General features: G+C 44.7%; 1 protein-coding gene across 1 annotated transcript; it reads left to right on the forward strand.

Annotated features, from left to right (window-relative positions):
- The first annotated feature begins 5,945 nt into the window (after nucleotides 1–5,945).
- Nucleotides 5,946–12,784, forward strand: LOC111180985 (cationic amino acid transporter 3-like). Its single transcript, XM_022585946.2, has 11 exons — nucleotides 5,946–7,514; nucleotides 8,119–8,277; nucleotides 9,199–9,376; nucleotides 9,583–9,695; nucleotides 10,170–10,392; nucleotides 10,563–10,702; nucleotides 10,804–10,906; nucleotides 11,097–11,296; nucleotides 11,496–11,662; nucleotides 11,935–12,043; nucleotides 12,212–12,784. The coding sequence occupies exons 1-11, from the start codon at nucleotides 7,133–7,135 to the stop codon at nucleotides 12,328–12,330; spliced, it is 1,893 nt and encodes a 630-aa protein (XP_022441654.1). The 5' UTR covers nucleotides 5,946–7,132; the 3' UTR covers nucleotides 12,331–12,784.
- The last annotated feature ends 6,474 nt before the right edge of the window (nucleotides 12,785–19,258 follow it).

Raw genomic sequence — 19,258 nt, forward strand, 5'->3', positions numbered from 1 at the left:
AAATGATAAAATCAAACAAGATAAAAACATTTTGTTAATGCATATACAAGCTCAATATCAGGGACATGTACTATAAATTATTACCAAAATTGACCTACAAAGTTAATATAATTCCAATAGAAAAAATCTCAATAGATTTTATCATGAAATTTGGTGAACTTATTTTAAAATTCCTGTGTATGAGAAGATGTTCAGGAATAGGCAGGGCAGCTATGAGAAGAACTAAGAGAATTTGCTCTTCTAGATATCAAGAATTATTTTAAAGCTATAGTAATTAAAACAGTATGGAATTTTGTAGGGTTAAAAATAGATTTAATCAGACAAACTCGAGAGCTTAGAAATAGACTCTGGCTTATATACGTATATTTGGTTTATGAGAAAAGTGGCCTCAAAAATGGAAACTTATTGGAATAATTGGCTATCTGTATGGCAAGAAAGAGAATTAGGTCATTGCCTCTATATAAAAAAAAATAAATTCCAGGTAGGTTAAAGGCTTAAATTTGTTTAAAAATAGTTTTAAAATACAAGAGGACAATTTTATGATCCTGTGAAGAAAAATATATTTAGATACATGGAAAAAAGCACAAATTGTAAAGAAAATTGATTCATTTACATTAAAATTTAAAATGCCTGCATGACAAAAGGTAACAAAGCCAAACGACAAAGATTTTTTGCAACATACATAACAGACAAAGAATCTCTCCAAAATATATAAAGAACACTTTACCACCAGTAGGATAATGAGAGTAGCTAACATTTACTAAGCAGTTACTATATGCCAGGATCTGTTCTAAGTGGTTAGTATGTATTAACTCCCTTAACCATCAGAGTAATTCTATGAGATACTATTTTTATCTTTATCTTACAGATTAAGAAACTGAGCCACAGAGAGGTAACATCCAAGTACAAACGACGGTTAATGACACATTTGGAATCGAAACTAATGCAGTTCAGCGTGTCTGCTGCTAACCACTATGTAGAATTGTGCCTTTCCCCCCGCAAAAGAAAAATAATTCAGCTGACCACCAAGCAAAGATGTGAACAGGTTATTCTTAGAAGAGTTGCTGGAATTGCTAGTAAAGATGAAAATATGCCCAACTTCATTAATCAGAGAAATGCAGTTTATTTATTTGATTCTTATAAGTTTATTTCTTTATGTGTTTATTTATGGCTGTGTTGGGTCTTCCTTGCTGCACATGGGCTTTCTCTAGTTGTGGTGTGCGGGCTTCTCATTGCAGTGGCTTCTCTTGTTGTGGAGCACGGGCTCTAGGCACACGGGCTTCAGTACTTATGGCACACGGGCTCAGTAGTTGTGGCTCGCGGGCTCTAGAGCACAGGTCCAATAGTTGTGGCACACAGGCTTAGTTGCTCCGCGGCATGTGAGATCTTCCTGGACCAGGGCTCAAACCCGTGTCCCCTGCATTGGCAGGCGGATTCTTAACCACTGTGCCACCAGGGAAGCCCAGAGATGCAATTTAAAATTTTAATAATGTTTCTCACCCATCAGGTTGGCAAAATTTGTAAAAGTCTGAGAATACTAAATGGTGACCAGATTTGACAAGATAGGAATTCATATATCCTGCAGAATAGACTGTAAACTGGCACACAAACGTCGGAGAGCAAGGTGGCAATATTTAGTAAAACAGACCTATAGGTACCTGATGACCCAGCAGTTTCACTTCCAGGTAAACGCACATATAAAGAAAAATGTGTGTTATTATGTTTAATGCGTTTTTTTTAAACATCTTTATTGGAGTATAATTGCTTTACAATGGTGTGTTAGTTTCTGCTGTACAACAAAGTGAATCAGCTATATGTATACCTATATCCCCATATCCCCTCCCTCTTGCTTCTCCCTCCAACCCTCCCTATCCCAGCCCTCTAGGTGGTCACGAAGCACCGAGCTGATCTGCTTGTGCTATGTGGCTGCTTCCCACTAGCTATCGATTTTAAAATGAAGGGAATTCTAACACATGCTACAACATGAATGAACCTTATGGACATTCTGCTAAGTGAAATAAGCATGACAGGAAAGGACAAATATTGTTTGATTCCACTTAAATGAAGTACCTAGAGTCATCAGATTCAGAGACAGAAAGTAGAATGGCGATGGCCAGGAACCAGTGGAGGAGAAAGAGGAAATTGTAGTTTAATGGGTACAGAGTTTCAGTGTGGTTTTTTATTTTTTTATTATTTTTTATTATCAGAGTTTCAGTTTTGCAAGATGAAAAACTTTGGTTGCACAAAATGTGAATGTACTTAACACTACTGAACTGCACGCTTAGAAATGGTTAAAATGGTAAAGAAATTTTCTGTTGTGTGTATTTTACCACACACAGACTCCAAATCTCAGAACCGTCCCCTGAGGGTAACCACTCTCGCTCAACTGGCTGATTGTATCACTGCAGGCTTGCCCCGCCCATCCCCGAGCGTCCCCACCCATCCCCACCCAGGGATTGGGTTGTCTTTTATTGTGGAAGCGTTCCCAGATTTGGTTTTTAGAGATGTATCAGCTCCAGCCCTACACAGCTTAAACTCAACCTCATTGACTCTGATCCAGGGCTCCAGTTTCTGCTCCAAGAATTTGGTAAGTCTTGGGCAACCCCTCTTCTGTAGGAGACTGGGCGCTGAGTTCAGATCCTCCTAAAGAGACCTCTGCAATCCAAGTGAGCAGCTGGGTCAGCCTGGCTCCAGCCTGAGGGTGGCAAGACCCATTTTCCAGATGAAAGCAGAAGGAGCTGGGAGGTGTGTGTGTGGTTGTGTAAGAAGAGGTGGGGTAGGGGTAGGTTGCATCAGTGTCTGGAGGCTCTAAGACTCATTTTTTTTTTTTTTTTTGGCACGCGGGCCTTCTCACAGTTGTGGCCTCTCCCGTTGCAGAGCACAGGCTCCAGACGCACAGGCTCAGCGGCCATGGCTCACGGGCCCAGCCGCTCCGCGGCACGTGGGATCTTCCCGGACCGGGGCACCAACCCGTGTCCCCTGCATCGGCAGGTGGACTCTCAACCACTGCGCCACCAGGGAAGCCCTTTTTTTTTTAAATTAATTTTATTTTTGGCTGCACTGGGCCTTCGTTGCTGTGCGCGGGCTTTCTGTAGTTGTGGCGAGAGGGGTCTACTGTTTGTTGTGGTGCGCGGGCTTCTTATTGCTGTGGCTTGTCTTGTTGCAGAGCGTGGGCTCTAGGCACGTGGGCTTCAGTAGTTGTGGCACTCGGGCTCAGCAGTTGTGGCTCGCGGGCTCCAGAGCACAGGCTCAGTAGTTGTTGCGCACGGGGCTTAGTTACTCTGTGACATGTGAGATCTTCCTGGACCAGGGCTCAAACCCGTGTCTCCTGCATTGGCAGGCGGATTCCTAACCACTGCGCCACCAGGGAAGTCCTTGGCTGAACTTTAAAAAAAATGGTGGTAAAATACACATAACATAAAATTTGCCACCTTAACCATTTTTAAGTATACAGTTCAGTGATGTTAAGTATATTTACATTGTTGCACAACCAGTCTCCACAGCTCTTATAATCTTGTAAAACTGAAACTGTGTCCTCATTTCACAATTACTCCCCATTTCCCCCTCACCCCAGACCCTAGAAAACCACAATTCTACTTTCTGTCTCTAATCAAATGAATTTGACTACTCTAGGCACTTCATAGAAGTGGAATCATACATTATTTGTATTTTTGTGACTGGCCTATGTCACTTAGCATAATGTCCTCAAGGTTCTATCATGTTGTAGCATGCCTCGGAATTTCCTGCCGTTTTTTTTGTTTTTTGTTTTGGCTGTGCCACGCGGCATGCGGGATGTTAATTCCCAGACCAGGGATCGAAATGTGTTCCCTGCAGAGATATCTTGGAGTCCTAACAGCTGGACCACCAGAGAATTCCCTTTCCTGTCTTTTTAAAGCTGAATGACATTCCACTGTATGTATAGACGACATTGTATTTATCCATTCCTTTGTGGGTAGACATTTGGGTTGCTTCCATCTTTCAGCTACTGTGAATAATGTTGCTATAAACATGGGTGTACAAATATCTCTGAGACCCCATTTGCAGTTCTTTTGGGTATATACCCATAGGGGGAATTGCTGGATCATATGGTAAATCCATTTTTTAGTTTTTGGAGGAACCACCATACTTTATCTACAGCAGCTGTTCCATTTTACTTTCCTACTAACAGTGCCCAAGGGTTCGTCAGCAGCATTTGAAAAAGAAGAAAACAGAGGTCCAGACCAGTAAATGACTTGTTCAAAGGCACAGAGGTGTTGGCAGAGCCAAGATTCTAATCATAGTTTCTTGGCTTTTTGAATGCTTGCTCTTAACCAAAATACGAAACTTGGAGTATCAGGTACGGAAGCGCCCTGATGATAACTTTTGTTCACTGGGTCAGCCTAGCCCTATAGCCTTGTAGAGAGGAGACATTTCATGCCCCAAAGGAGCAGGAAACAGAGTTCCATCATTTCTGATTCAAAATGAAGATTAGTCCTCCCTCCCTCCAGGCAGTTGGAAGCCACTCTGGTTTGATGTTTTCCCTGGGCTGGGCTACAGTCTGTCCCTCCCTGCAAATTCCATCTCTTTCTGCCCCAACTCAGAATTCCAGTTCAATTTCACTCTGCAAGCAATGAAAGAGAAAGCTTCAGGTTTCAGGATCCTTGGTGTAGAAATGTGTGGAGTGTGAGCTTGTTGTGGAATCCAAGTTCATGTGCCTGACGCACAGTGAGGCCAAACAAATTGAAACATTGGTGTTTGGAGCAGGGAAAGGTTTATCAATTGCGAGGGTGCCACCCTCTTGAGAAGTTGGGAGAAATAGGTTGATCTCAAATCCACCTTGCTGGCTGGCGGGGTTGCAAGGTTTCTAAAGAAAAGAAGAGTAAAGGGGAGGCGATCTTTGTGATTTTAGTTTCTGGATAAGATCTCAGTTGCAGACTTCCTGACAGCATTTTTGTGACTCAGTGGGTCATTGGTGATTGTGATTGATCTACGTGTTCCTGCAGAGCAAACTAGTACGTCAAGGTCTTGTGATCCCTTAACTTCTTTCTAGAAGAGAGCAAAAACAATGGTTGAGGCATTTTGTTATTTACTTAGAGCCTACATGACAAGTTAAGAATTTCAAGCAGGTTGGTCCCTGCTGCTTTTTCCTTTAAGGCCACTGGTACTGCTTTTCCTTTGTTTCTGCATACCCTCACTTCCCTGACTAGTAAGTGCTTGAGTCTGCTCTTTGGAACTTGGGAAGACCTGGGAGAGAGAATCCTTTCTTTACAAACCAATGAGGGGACACGAGAAACTTTTGTATGAGGAGGGTCCTGCCTGAGTTCAATCCCCCTTTTCTTTGGTACTCCTCAATCCTGAGGGGAACAGGGTTGAGACAAGAAAGGGAATAAAGTTTTGGATGGAGAGGTGAATCATAAACTCAGCAGGGGAACTCGGTTTTACAGGGACTTGGTTTCATCGCTCTGATCACCGAGCCCCTTAAACTGTCACTTCACTCACATCAAGGAAGGGAGGGAATAAAGATGATAATAATAAATTTCCTTGTTTTATAGAAGAAAGGAGGACAAAGTGGTATATAACTCATGCAAAATCAAACAGGCTACACATCACAGTGCTAGATTTGAACCAGCAGAGCTGGTTGATTTCTTTTCTTTTTTTTTCTTTTTTTAAATTTATTTATTTATTTCTTTTTTTTTTTAAATTAATTTATTAAAAAAAATTTTTGGCTGCGTTGGGTCTAAGTTACTGTGTGCAGCCTTTCTCTAGTTGCAGTGAGCGGGGGCTACTCTTTGTTGTGGTGCGCCGGCTTCTCATTGCTGTGGCTTCTCTTGCTGCAGAGCACAGGCTCTAGGCGCGTGGGCTTCAGTAGTTGAGGCTCACCGGCTCTAGAGTGCAGGCTCAGTAGTTGTAGCCCATGGGCTTAGTTGCTCCGCGGCATGTGGGATCTTCCCGGATCAGGGCCCGAACCCATGGCCCCTGCATTGGCAGGTGGATTCTTAACCACTGATCCACCAGGGAAGTCCTAAGCTGGTTGATTTCACTTTAAGGATCAACATTCTTATCCATTCACCTAATAGTATTTAAGCACTTACTGTGTGCCAGGCACTGTGCTGGAAGTTTTTGCTTCTATACGGGTGGAAAACTTTTCTTTCTAGGTTCTTTGCTGAGTCTAATAATTAAATTGATATACGGCAGATTAAATAATTTCCTACGTACGGGAGCCCCGTAAAGACTCTGAGGTTCAAAGACAGGCAGTTGAGGCTTACGTGCTACCCTGAGCTAAGGAGAAGGGGGTATGGATCTGGGGCTTCAAGGGGAAGACAACTCACAGAAAGATGGGAAAAGCAAATGCTTGGTAAGCAAATGTTTGCCACTCCACGCAGGTAAGTCTTTCGGAGATAAAAAGTTCTCTCTGGTTAAAAAAAAAGTTCTCTCTCTTCCTGGCATAGGCCTCCTAATCTAAATTATTTTGAGCCGTTAAGGGAGAGGCAAGGAGATTTTCCTGAGTCTGCTGGGTTTTTTTTAAAATTTATTTTATTCATTTTTATTTTTGGCTGTGTTGAGTCTTCGTTGCTGCACGCGGAATTTCTCTAGTTGGGGCGAGCGGGGGCTACTCTTCGTTGCGGTGCGTGGGCTTCTCACTGCGGTGGCTTCTCTTGTTGTGGAGCATGGAGACTCTAGGCGTGCGGGCTTCAGTAGATGCAGCACGCAGGCTCAGTAGTTGTGGCACACGGGCTTTGTTGCTCCCTGGCATGTGGGATCTTCCTGGTCCAGGGATCGAACCCATGTCTCCTGCATTGGCAGGTGGATTCTTAACCACTGAGCCACCAGGGAAGTCCAGTCTGCTGGGTCTTAATTGCCTTTAACTCAAAACAGTCCACATCCCCAAATGGCACATTTTGGGGATACATAATCTGCTCCCCCTCATTTCTCTTCGAGCAGCTCTTCCAGTAACTTTGAAACACATTAAAAGTCTTCTTTATGTTTGAAGAAACCAAAGCTCAGAGACAGAGAACTTGCCCAATGTGTACTTTACCATCTGCTCCCCATAACTCCATTGTTCTGTGGAATTGAACTCCCAGGGCCAGGGCTGGATGGACATTCTTGATGGCTTTGTGTCTTGCTTTCTCAGCAGATTGTAGCCTCCTCAACTATGTCTAAGATGCTGTATCAGGATGTTTACCAATTTGGTCAGAAGCTGATCCGCAGGCGGCCTCTGGAGCCCAGGGAAGAGTCTGAGAGTCGCATGGCTCGTTGTCTGAACACCTTAGACCTGGTGGCCCTGGGTGTGGGCAGCACCTTGGGAGCTGGTGTGTACATCCTGGCTGGTGAAGTGGCCAGGGACAAAGCTGGGCCAGCGATTGTCATCTGCTTCCTGGTGGCCGCCCTGTCTTCTGTGTTGTCTGGGCTCTGCTATGCAGAGTTTGGGGCCCGGGTACCATGCTCTGGTTCTGCGTATCTCTACAGCTATGTCACAGTGGGACAACTGTGTGCCTTCATTACCGGCTGGAACCTCATACTGTCCTATGTCATCGGTGAGATGATGGGAGTGGGAGGAAGGTGTGGGGCTTAATTAAGATCAAGAAACTAGGAGGTGGGATTTAGGTCTTGACTCATTCGTGAGAAACTGGTTATCCACCTTGTGGGGTGAAGTGGGTAATAGTGGCAGGAAAACCCCACAACTTCATTCTACTCCACTCTATCCTATTTTCCTTAAATTACGGGGCCTAGAACAAAGAAGGAAAGGAAGGTGTAGGGAGTGGGTGAGAGGGAGGCATGTCCCACAGGCTCATCCCCTCACCATGTGGAAGTCTCTCCTCAGTTGTTGCCTTCATGGGAGTTTCCTTTGCTACTTGATTTAAAATTTCAAACCTCATCTCCCAGACTTTTCACTCCCACTTAACCTGTTTTCTTTTTCTTTTTCTTTTTTTTTTTGCATAACATTGATCTCCTAACATTAAACAGTTGTGACCTATTTTGTGGATCATCTGGGTCTACTGTCCCCAGCCCATGAAAAGAAACTCTTAGAGATTAGGTATTTTGTGTGCGTCCCCCCACCTCTCCCAAATCCATCCCGTGACGCGTGGTAGGGGTTCAATTAATGTTTGTTAATAAATATTCCTTCTGCTGCTGCTGCAGGCACTGCCAGTGTGGCCCGGGCCTGGAGCTCCGCTTTAGACAGCCTGACTGGGAACCACATCTCTCAGGCGTTACAGGGAACTTTCTCTCTGCACGTGCCCTACTTCCTGGCCAAGTACCCAGACTTTTTTGCGCTGGGCTTGGTACTGCTGCTTACGGGTGAGACAGGGTCCAGTGATAGGATGGGAAGAGTGGGGTGTGGGGGGAGAGCTGGGGTGGGAAAGGCTTGGGATGGAAGAATGGTGGGGGGATTATGACTGGAAAGAGGGGTCTGTGGTATGAGAGACAGGAAGGCAAGACGTAGACCATTGTTTTCCCACGGTTGGCACCACTGACAATTTGGGCTGGATCATTCTTTGGTGTGTGGGGCTGTCCTGTCGAGTTTTTTTTTTTGGCCGCGCTGCGTGGCATTGCGGGATCTTAGTTCCCCAACCAGGGGTCAGACTTGTGCCCCCTGCAGTGGAAGCGTAGAGTCCTAACCACCGGACCTCCAGGGAAGTCCCAGGTTTTTTTTGGTGGTTGTTGTTTTGTTTTTTAAATCATTGTCGGATGTTGAGTAACATCCCTGGCCTTTATCTACTAAATACCAGGGTCGCCCACCCTCCAAATTGTGTCAATCACAGTGTCTCCAGACATTGCTAAAAGTCCCCTGGGTCATTTACTTAGACCAGTGAGTTTCTTCCTTTGTACTGAGATCAAAGATTTTTTTTTTTAATTGAGAGGAAATTCGTATAGCATAAAATTAACCGTTTTGTTATTGCCCCGGCTTTACTGAGATATAATTGGTATACATTGTATAAGTTTAAGGTGATGATTTGATAGACCTGTGCGATGACTGTCACAATAAGAAATTAACCATCTGAAAGTGTACGATTACGTGGCACTTAGTACGTTCACAATGTTGTCACCATCACCTCCCTCTAGTTCCAAACATTTCCATCACCCCAAAAGGAAATCCCATCCCCGCTGAGCACTCGCTGCCCAACTCCTCAATACCCCAGCCCCTGGCAACCACGAATCTGCTCTCTGTGTCTATGAATTTGGTTATTTCGCACGTTTCATATTCCACCTTTCCCACAGGAGTGCTGGTTCTGGGAGCTCGCGAGTCTGCCCTGGTTAACAAAGTGTTCACAGGCTTGAACCTTTTGGTTCTCAGCTTCGTGGTCATCTCTGGCTTCGTCAAGGGAGATCTGCACAACTGGCAACTCACAGAACAGGACTACAAATTGAACACATCTGGATCCAATGATACCTCTAGGTTAGGCGGGTGTCCTTGACCATAGTAATGCTGGTGGGGGCACGTGTGCAGAGCTGGGAATACGGTGGGGACTAAAGAGATCTGGGCTGATGGATCCAGGTGATGGGGTCCTGGAGCCCAGAACTTGTGGTATTAACCAAAAAGTCCAGTACAGATGGCTGAACACAGCTCACCCACATTCTTTCTTGCTCCTTCTCTCACCATAGATTGGGCCCTCTGGGTTCTGGAGGGTTTGTGCCTTTTGGCTTCGATGGGATTTTCCAAGGAGCAGCTACATGTTTCTACGCATTTGTTGGTTTTGATGCCATTGCCACTACAGGTAACATGGTCATTGTGTGTCCCATCAGGGGTTGGGGCACAGATAAGGCTGCCCTTGGGCATAGGGGTTTCTTTTGGAGGTTCAAGAGGAAAGCGGATTTTTTTAAAAAATAAATTTATTTATTTATTTATTATTTATGTATTTTTGGCTGCACTGGGTCTTCGTTGCTGCGCGCAGGCTTTCTCTAGCTGTGGTGAGCGGGGGCTACTCTTCTTTGCGGTGCGCGGGCTTCTCATTGTGGTGGCTTCTCTTATTGGGAGTACAGGTTCTAGGCGTGTGGGCTCAGTAGTTGTGGCTCGCGGGCTTAATTGCTCTGTGGCATGTGGGATCTTCCCGGACCAGGGCTTGAACCCGTGTTCCCTGCACTGGCAGGCAGATTCTTAACCACTGCGTCACCAGGGAAGTCCGGAAAGGGGATTTTTGTATTTCATCACAGTGTGTTTTCCTGGCCCAAAACTTCCTCCCATCCTGCAGGGGAAGAAGCCCGAAATCCTCAGCGATCCATCCCCTTGGGCATTGTGATCTCGCTCTGTATATGCTTTTTGGCATATTCTGGTGTCTCGGCGGCCCTCACCCTCATGGTGCCCTACTACCAGATTCATCCTGACAGCCCCTTACCACACGCTTTCCTCCATGTCGGCTGGGCCCCTGCCAGATATGTCGTGGCTGTTGGCACCCTCTGTGCTCTTACATCCAGGTCAGTGTCAAAGCTTTCTCCCCATCTACTGTCAGATGCTCAGGTATCCCAGCCCTTGGGATTGAGAAACAAGAGGGAAAGACACCTTACCCCACGTAGACTAAGGAGCAGACACCCCAGTCTGTCCTGCTTATCCACGTCCTCACACATGTTCCCATTTTCTCTTCTAGCCTCCTGGGTGCCATGTTCCCTATGCCTCGTGTCATCTACTCAATGGCAGATGACGGGCTCCTTTTCCGGGGACTTGCCCAGATCCATGCCCATACACGCACCCCCATTATGGCCACCTTGGCTTCTGGAACTCTTGCAGGTAAATAAACAATGCCCATTCCTTCTTTGATAATTTTCTTAACTTGGATATTTCTACTGGTTTTTCACTCCCTCTCCACCTTGTTTGTGCCCTTGTTCTAGGGGTCATGGCATTACTTTTCGAGCTCAGTGATCTCGTGGACCTCATGTCAATCGGAACCCTGCTTGCTTATTCCCTGGTGTCTTTTTCTGTTCTTGTCCTCAGGTGAGCGTACGCCACACCTTGGCTGGGGGTCTTTGACTCGTGGGGATTGAAGGGGAGATAATCGTCGTTTGCCTTCCTGCTGCCTTCTAAATGTCCCGCTAGGCTTATGTTGGGAGAGAGATGGATTAGACTGCTTGATGTTGGATGAGTAGGGGCTGCTGTTAATATTGACTTAATACCTCTAATTCAGGTACCAACCAGACCAGAATTTAAGCGAGATTGAGAAAACAGAGAAAGAAACTGAGATGAAGCCTGTAGTTGAAGAAAGCCCTTTGGAATCTGTACCTGAAGCAGGAAGCTCAAAGATTCTAAAGAGTCTGTGTGACCCTCTCAACACCATCCCCACCCTGAAATCTGGCCGGATTATCTATGGATGTGCCTCACTCCTTGGTGAGCAGGGGGACTGCTCTTTGGTGGGCTTCTGAAATTGACAGGATAGGACGGGAGTGTGTATATTGGCAGTTGAGGCATCTTGGAGATAGGATGGCCCTTCGTGATGTGGGCAGTTCTGGGGAGGGGCGTGACCCGAGGTCTTGAGCTATTTGGCTTCCGGAGTTGAACCTGTTCTCCTCCACCCTGACCCTTGCAGTTCTCCTGCTGACGACCCTGAGCCTGATGCTGGCCCAGTGGCCCAGCCACGTGTTCTCTGGAGACCCCGTGTATACAACAGCAGCTGTGCTGCTGTTACTGCTCACCACCGGGTTCACTGTCATCATTTGGAGGCAGCCGCAGAGCCCCACTCCCCTTCACTTCAAGGTAGGTGACCTTACGTGCCCACCTGTCCACCTGAGTGAGTGAAGTCTGCATGCTTTGAGACCTAAACATCCTTCGCTGGACCAGGGAAGAAGGGGAATTATTAAAATTAACGGACCCTTCCCTGATGCACACTCAGTGCTTTCCATGCCCCACTGCAGTAGGCACTGAACACACAGCCTGAGTAGGACTGAAGTCTTCTCGGCCATGCGGGGTAGAGGCCTGCCTTTCAGACGTCTGTGCTGTGTCCAGGGAATAACTGACTTTGCCCGCAGGTCCCTGCTTTGCCTGTTCTCCCACTCATGAGCATCTTTGTGAATGTTTACTTGATGATGCAGATGACCTCTGGGACTTGGGCCCAGTTTGCTGTCTGGATGGTGATTGGTAAGTGGCTTTCTGGGATTAAAAGGCCTCTTGAGTGACTGAACCCAATCCTCTTTCTACTACCTCTCCCCGCAGACTGTGTCAGACGCCATAATAGCAAGCCTGTTGGGCATTTGTAAGCAGGGAGAGCACCTACTTTTCCTTCTCATTGTCTTATTTCTCTACTAGGATTTGTCATATACTTTGGATATGGGATCCGACACAGCTTGGAGAAGAATAATCAACAGCCACCAGCCTCCAACTCCCAGACTTTTGACAAAAACATCCCTGGTGCTGAATCACCTTAACCACAGGCAATAGACGCTGTGTGGAATCCCACCGTGCACTGGAGGTATCTTCTGGTTCAAGGGGCACTTTGAGGCTCTATGGAGTGTGAAGGTGGGATGAATTTACAGCCCTATATTTAATGCCAGTGGACAAAATGACTTCTATGTTGTATAATTTTTAAGTAACCATTTCAAAGCATTATATATATATACACATACACTCAGAAAAGTGCATGCTTCATACCTGTGCAGCAAGATGAATTTTCACAAAGAAAGTACAAGGTAACCAGAAACCAGAGAAAAAATAAAATATTAACCTGCATGTAAGAAGTGCCTTCTTGTGCCTTTTTCCAGCAAAAACACATAGATTGCCACATGGGAAGAAAACATAGGTAACTATATATTGTGTCAAGAGTTGCACTGTATTTATTTACTTTTTTTGTGGTATGATTCTCCATTTTATTAATCTTCTTTAATGATATTCAATAACTCTTTTTTTTTTTTTTGCGGTATGTGGGCCTTTTGCTGTTGTGGCCTCTCCCGTTGCGGAGCACAGGCTCCGGACGCGCAGGCTCAGCGGCCATGGCTCACGGGCCCAGCCGCTCCGCGGCATGTGGGATCTTCCCTGACCGGGGCTCGAACCCGTGTCCCCTGCATCGGCAGGCGGACTCTCAACCACTGCGCCACCAGGGAAGCCCCAATAACTCTTTGTTATTATTTCCAAAGAGCTGAGTGGAAATTATTCCAAAATATTTTAAAATTTTGATGCCGTTGTATTATTATTTCTTTGGTTGCACCACACAGCTTGCGGGATCTCAGTTCCCAGAACAGGGATGGAACCTGGGTCACAGGTCCGAAATCCTAACCATTAGGCCACCAGGGAACTCCCAATGCTGTTATAATTTTTTCTCTCCTTTTTGTTACTGGTGAAATGAAAAACAATTTTGTGTGTTTATTTAAAACTTTCTTTAAAAAACTAAATATATACAATTTTTAATTTACAGTCATACCTCAGTAAAGCTGGAATACAAATAGGGAAATTGGATGACTTTATCACATTCATCATTCATTTTTAAGATAACATCATACAGTGATTCTTATTGGATTTTTGATACCTCCATATTTCCACTGGGATATTTTAATACACATCTGCTGTCTTCACACATTATTCGTTTTTTAAAAAATGAGCTATAGTTGATTTACAATATTAGTTTCAGGTGTACCACACAGTGATGTAATATTTTATAGATTATATTCCATTTAAAGTAATTATATATAATGGCTTTATTTTCCTGTGCTGTACAATATATCCTGTAGCTTATTTTATACATAGTAGTTTGTATCTCTTAATCCCTCACCCCTATTTGCCCTAACCCTTCTCTCTCCCCACTGGTAACCACTAGCTTGTTCTCTTTATCTGTGAATCTGTTTCTCTTTTGTACACATTCATTTATTTTTTAGATTCCACACGTGATACTACGCAGTATTTGTTTTTCTCTGACTTATTTCACGAAGTATAATAACCTCCAGGTCCATCCTGTTGCAAATGGAGAACGTCATTCTTTTTTTTGTGGCTGAGTAGTATTCTGTTGTATTTATATACCACACCTTTTTTATCCATTCATCTGTTGACAGACACTTGGGTTGCTTCTGTATCTTGTCTACTGTAAATAGACATGCTGCGAACATTAATGCTGTGAACATTGGGGTGAATGTATCTTTTTGAGTTAGTGTTTTTTGCTTTTTTCAGATATATAACTAGGAGTGGAATTGCTGGGTCATATGGTAGTTCTCTTTTTACTTTTTGGGAAACCTCCATACTGTTTTCCATAGCGGCTGCACCAACTTCAGTAGACATTCGCTTCCCATCTTCGGTGCCTCATCTCTTCTGTTTACCTGCAGGCTTGAAGCACAAGTGTACTCTCTTTGTCTTCCATGTCCACAGAGGTCCTGCCTGTGGGCCAGTCTGGTTAATTCCAGCTAAGACTTCTGTCAAAGTATTTAAATACTCTTAATTTTTCCCCTTATTTGAAATTTCACAGTTGGCTAGGTCACTCATTACATAATAATTAAAAAAAAATTTTAAAAATATTTATTTATTTGGCTGCACCTGGTTTTAGTTGTGGCATGTGGGATCTTTTGTTGTGGTGGGTGGGCTCTTTGTTGCAGCGCGTGGGCTCTCTAGTTGTGGTGCATGGGGTCCAGAGTGTGCGGGCTCAGTAGTTGCGGCATGCAGGCTCTCTAGTTGTGGCGCAAGGGCTCTAGAGTGCACAGGCTCAGTAGTTGCAGCACGCAGGCTAAGTCGCCTTGTGGCATGTGGGATCTTAGTTCCCCGACCAGGGATTTGATCCTCGAGGCCCCTGATTGGAAGGTAGATTCTTAACCACTGGACCACCAGGGAATTCCCTACACAATAATTTAAAGAATATGATTTCTGTCTAGCAAAAGATGGCCTGTTCCTCCAGGATAACCACGTATAACCTAGATGTGGAAGTTTTCAATGGATTTGTGCATGAGTTTTGCTTCATACGGATACTGGAATAATCCCCACACCCTGCCAAAAGAAAAACGAAAAACAAAACAACTTCACAGTAAGTCAACAATGTATTTTCGCTAAGGAGCTCCTGAGAATAAGAGGAGGTTCTTTGGGAAAGGTGATATGTGTCTATGGAAAATTTTCTTTTAAGTGATTAAAAAAAAATTTTTTTTTTTTTTGGGCCGTGCTGCAGGGCTTGTGGGATCATGGTTTCCCGACTAGGGATTGAACCTGGGCCCTTGGCAGTGAAAGTGCAGAGTCCTAACCACTGGACTGCCAGGGAATTCCAATTTTTTTTTTTTTTTTTTTAGGTAAGAAGTGGATTTATTTAGAGAGAAACACACTTCCCAGACAGACTATGGGTCATCTTGGAAGGTGAGAGAGGCGTCAGGGGTACGGGGTTGTCGGTTTTTACAGGGGTGGGTAATTTCATAGGCTGAGTGGGAGGAGTATTCCAGCTATTTTGGGGAAGGGGTGGGGATTTCCAGGAATTGGGCCACCACCCACTTTTTGATCCTTATCAGTGTTGAAGCTGTCACGTGCCTGTGGGTACATCATTTAGCTTGCTGATGTGTTACAGTGAGGGTATACTGTATACTGAGGCTCAAGGTCTAGTGGAAGTTGACTTGTCTACTATCTTGGAGCGACTTGGTTCTAGTCAGTTTATGTCATGTCCTCGGGCTATGTCATTCTTTCAAAGGTTATGCCCTGCCCCTTCCCCTATTTCATTCCCCTCTCAGATTTTACTCCCATATTCTTATGGGAAGCAGAGGGGTGATGGTCATCTTTAACTGCTTCAAGGCTGAGTAGGGACAATGACCCTTCCTGTCAGGGAGTAAAAATCTCTGGATGCCTGATCTAGGGGCCCAGGGGGAGGACAGCTCCTTGTTTTAAGTCAGTATGGGCTGGAATCCTCACATAGCCATACATCTTGATGTGGAACTGCTGTAACTGCTTCCATAGCCTTTCTATGATCTCCTTGATGATGAAGCACTTTTTCTAGCAGCATTAGAGTATAAAAATATCTATCTATAAATGACGAGAGATTTTAGATGCTATCCCTTCCCAGGCAGTCTCCCAACCAGGTGTTAGAGTGCCCAAAAAGTTGTCTCAAAGAAACGGCACAGAATGTGTCCCCAGTGGTGTTGACTATGAGAGGGAGTTGGTCTAGCTTATCACTGTCCCTTCGTGGCTTGCCAGCTGAAACCGTGGAACTCAGATTTGGGACTTGAACCCATGCACCGGGAATTGAACCCAGCCAAAACCCAGACTGGGACTTGAACCCAAGGTCTTTATATATTTATTTTTTTTGCGGTACGCGGGCCTCTCGCTATTGTGGCCTCTCCCGTTGCAGAGCACAGGCTCCGGACGCGCAGGCTCAGCGGCCATGGCTCACGGGCCCAGCCGCTCCGCGGCATGTGGGATCCTCCTTGGACTGGGGCACGAACCCGTGTCCCCTGCATCGGCAGGCGGACTCTCAACCGCTGCGCCACAAGGGGGGCCCCCAAGGTCTTTAAATTGAGATCACACACCTGGTCTCAGGACTTAATGAAGTTCAGGTTCTTGATGTCTCATCACAGAAAGAATTCAGTGGGAGACAAAGTGATAGGTAAGAAGTGGATTTATTTAGAGAGAAACACACTCCACAGACAGAGTGTGGGCCGTCTCAGAAGGCGAGAGAGGCCCTGAAAAATTTTAATTAATGCTATAAAATAGTATATCCTTTTAAGTGGGAATGTTGAGTCAAAGACATGCACGTTTAAAATTTTCGACAAATGTTGCCAAATTTCAGAAGAAACAAATATGACATCCACACAGATAATTAAAATATTCCTAGTATCACATTAAAAAAGGAAAAAGAAATAGATACAGTTAATTTTAATAATATACTTTATTCAGTTCAGAATATCCAAAATGTTATCATTTAAACATATAATGTAAAACTCACTAATGAGATATTTGACCTTTTTAACTTCTGAACAGTCTTCAAATCTCAGTGTGTATTTTACACTTACTTTACGACCTGGCCACACTTCAAGTGCTCAAGATTGTATGTGGCTGTTTGTTACCAAACTGGATAATGCTGACCTAGAATCTTTTCCCAAGCTTACCTATTTGTTTAGTGCAGCAGTCAGGTAAACTCTGGTCCATAGCTCAAATCTTGACTGTGGCCCTGATTCTGTTTGGTTTAGAGGCTGAATGGTTTTTATTCTTAAAAGGTTGTAAACAAATAATAATAATAAAAATAAAGAGGAACATGTGGTCCAGAGCATATGTGGCCTGCAAAACCTAAAATATTTATTATTTGGCCCTCAACAAAAAAACTCTGGCGAACCCTGGTCTGGTGTAACCGAATGCACTCAGGTTTATTCTATTTATTTGCAATGTCAATGCGTTCAAGTTTCTTTGCTTTTGTGATGTTTCACTTTAGCCACACATACCTAGAAGAGACTGGAAGCATCTCTAGTGACCTTTGACTTCTCTTTGCATAGCTTTTTCCCCCCTTGGTCAATCTAGCTAAAGCTTTGCTCATTTTGTTCATCTTCTCAAAGAACCAACTTCTGGTTCTGCTGATTCTTTGTATCATTAAAAAAATTCTCTATTTCACTTTACTTTAATCCCTATTATTTTCTGCCTTCTGTTGCTTTTGGTTTTGTTTGTTCTTTGTTTTAGCTTCTTACCATGTAGAGTTAGTTTATTGATTTGAGGTCTTTCTTCTTTTTCAATGTAGGCATTTCCTGCCATAAACTGTCTTCTGAGCGTGCCTTTCACTGCATCCTGTAAGTTGTAGTTTGTTTTGATTTTCACTCCTACGTATTTTCTAATTTCCCTTATGATTTCTTCTTTCAACCATCTGTTGCTTAAGAGTGTGTGGTTTAATTTCCATATAGTATTCTTGTTTTCCTTCTGTTGATTTCTAGTTTCATTACATTGTGGTCAGGTTTCAATCTGTGCTTTTAATCTTTTCAATTTGTTGAGATTATTTTGTGACCTAACATAGGGTCTATCCTGGAGAATGTTCTATATGTGTTCTGTTGTTGGTGGAATGGTCTGTATATGTCTGGCATCCCTCCCCCCAAATATGTTCCATGTTCCCTCATTCCCTCCCTGCCAAGGATCCAAATCCTTAACCTAACCCTAACACTACGGTATACGTAACCCAAGGACAAAGTAACTTGAATTGAAATGTAACCCCAACCCTGAGATAAACCAAACATAAGGCCTACGTCAACCTGATTCTGAACCCTCTGTCGGCCTTCATAAGGCACTCCTCTGGGCTCTAACCACACTGGCATCCCCTGTGCCACAGTTCTCCCACTGGCTGTAGCACCCACCCTAGATCTCCCAGGCCACATTCATGGATAGCATTCAAGTTCTCCAGCTCTCAGAGGCTCCCCTCCTGGACTCTCTCCTTTTCTCCAGTCTCCCAGGACCTGTCTGAGCTCAAGCCTCTCCCTCCTAATGCACCAGGCCCTCCCATGGCCATCAGCCCCGCCCCTAGCCTTTCAAACTCACTCCCATGGGCTCTAGTCCTCTCCCACCCATACTCTTAGATTCCCCACCATGGGCTCAAGTCCTTTCTCCAAGACAACCCACTTTCTTCACTCTAGGACTGACCCTCTTAAGACAGCTCAGGTCCCTCCAGAGTCTAACTGCTCCCTGAGCTCTCTCAAGGACTTGATCCTGGGCCCTGGCCCCTTCCCCAGGGCAAATCCACTTGCCTCCCTTGAGTATCACCTTCCCATCCCTGTCGCGGGACCTCCAGGATTTGGAGAGGTCCAGTGTGCTGATTCTCTCCCTTCTTTTTTTTTTTTTTTTTTTTTTTAATGAATTTATTTTTGGCTGCGTTGGGTCTTCGTTGCTGCGCGCGGGTTTTCTCTAGTTGTGACGAGCGGGGGCTACTCTTCATTGTGATGCGTGGGCTTCTCATTGCGGTGGCTTCTCTTGTTGCAGAACATGGGCTCTAGGCACATGGGCTTCAGTAGTTGTGGCACGAGGGCTTCAGGAGTTGTCACTCACAGGCTTAGTTGCTCCGCGGCATGTGGGATCTTCCCGGACCAGGGCTCGAACCCATGTCCCCTGCATTGGCAGGAGGATTCTTAACCACTGTGCCACCAGGGAAGCTGCTGTTCCTTCTTGAACAGGCCATGTTTGAACATCCAACAAAGACACTGGCTTATAAGCAATTTTAACGTCAGCCATTCTGGTGCATGTCTAGTGACATCCCATGATGATTTTACTTTGCATATCCTTGAGGAGTGATGACATTTAACACATCTGCACTTACTTATTTGCCATTTGGTGATCTTAAGTGCTTATGTTAAGTCTCCCTCCACCTTTTAATTGATTTGTTGTTTTATTATTGACTTGAAGGATTCTTTTTATCCTTTCTTTGTGAATCCTTTGTCAGGT

Source organism: Delphinapterus leucas, chromosome 20 (assembly GCF_059928025.1).
Source record: "Delphinapterus leucas isolate spDelLeu-1000000601 "Yukka" chromosome 20, BTC_Dleu_Yukka2, whole genome shotgun sequence".
Lineage (NCBI taxonomy): Eukaryota > Metazoa > Chordata > Mammalia > Artiodactyla > Monodontidae > Delphinapterus > Delphinapterus leucas.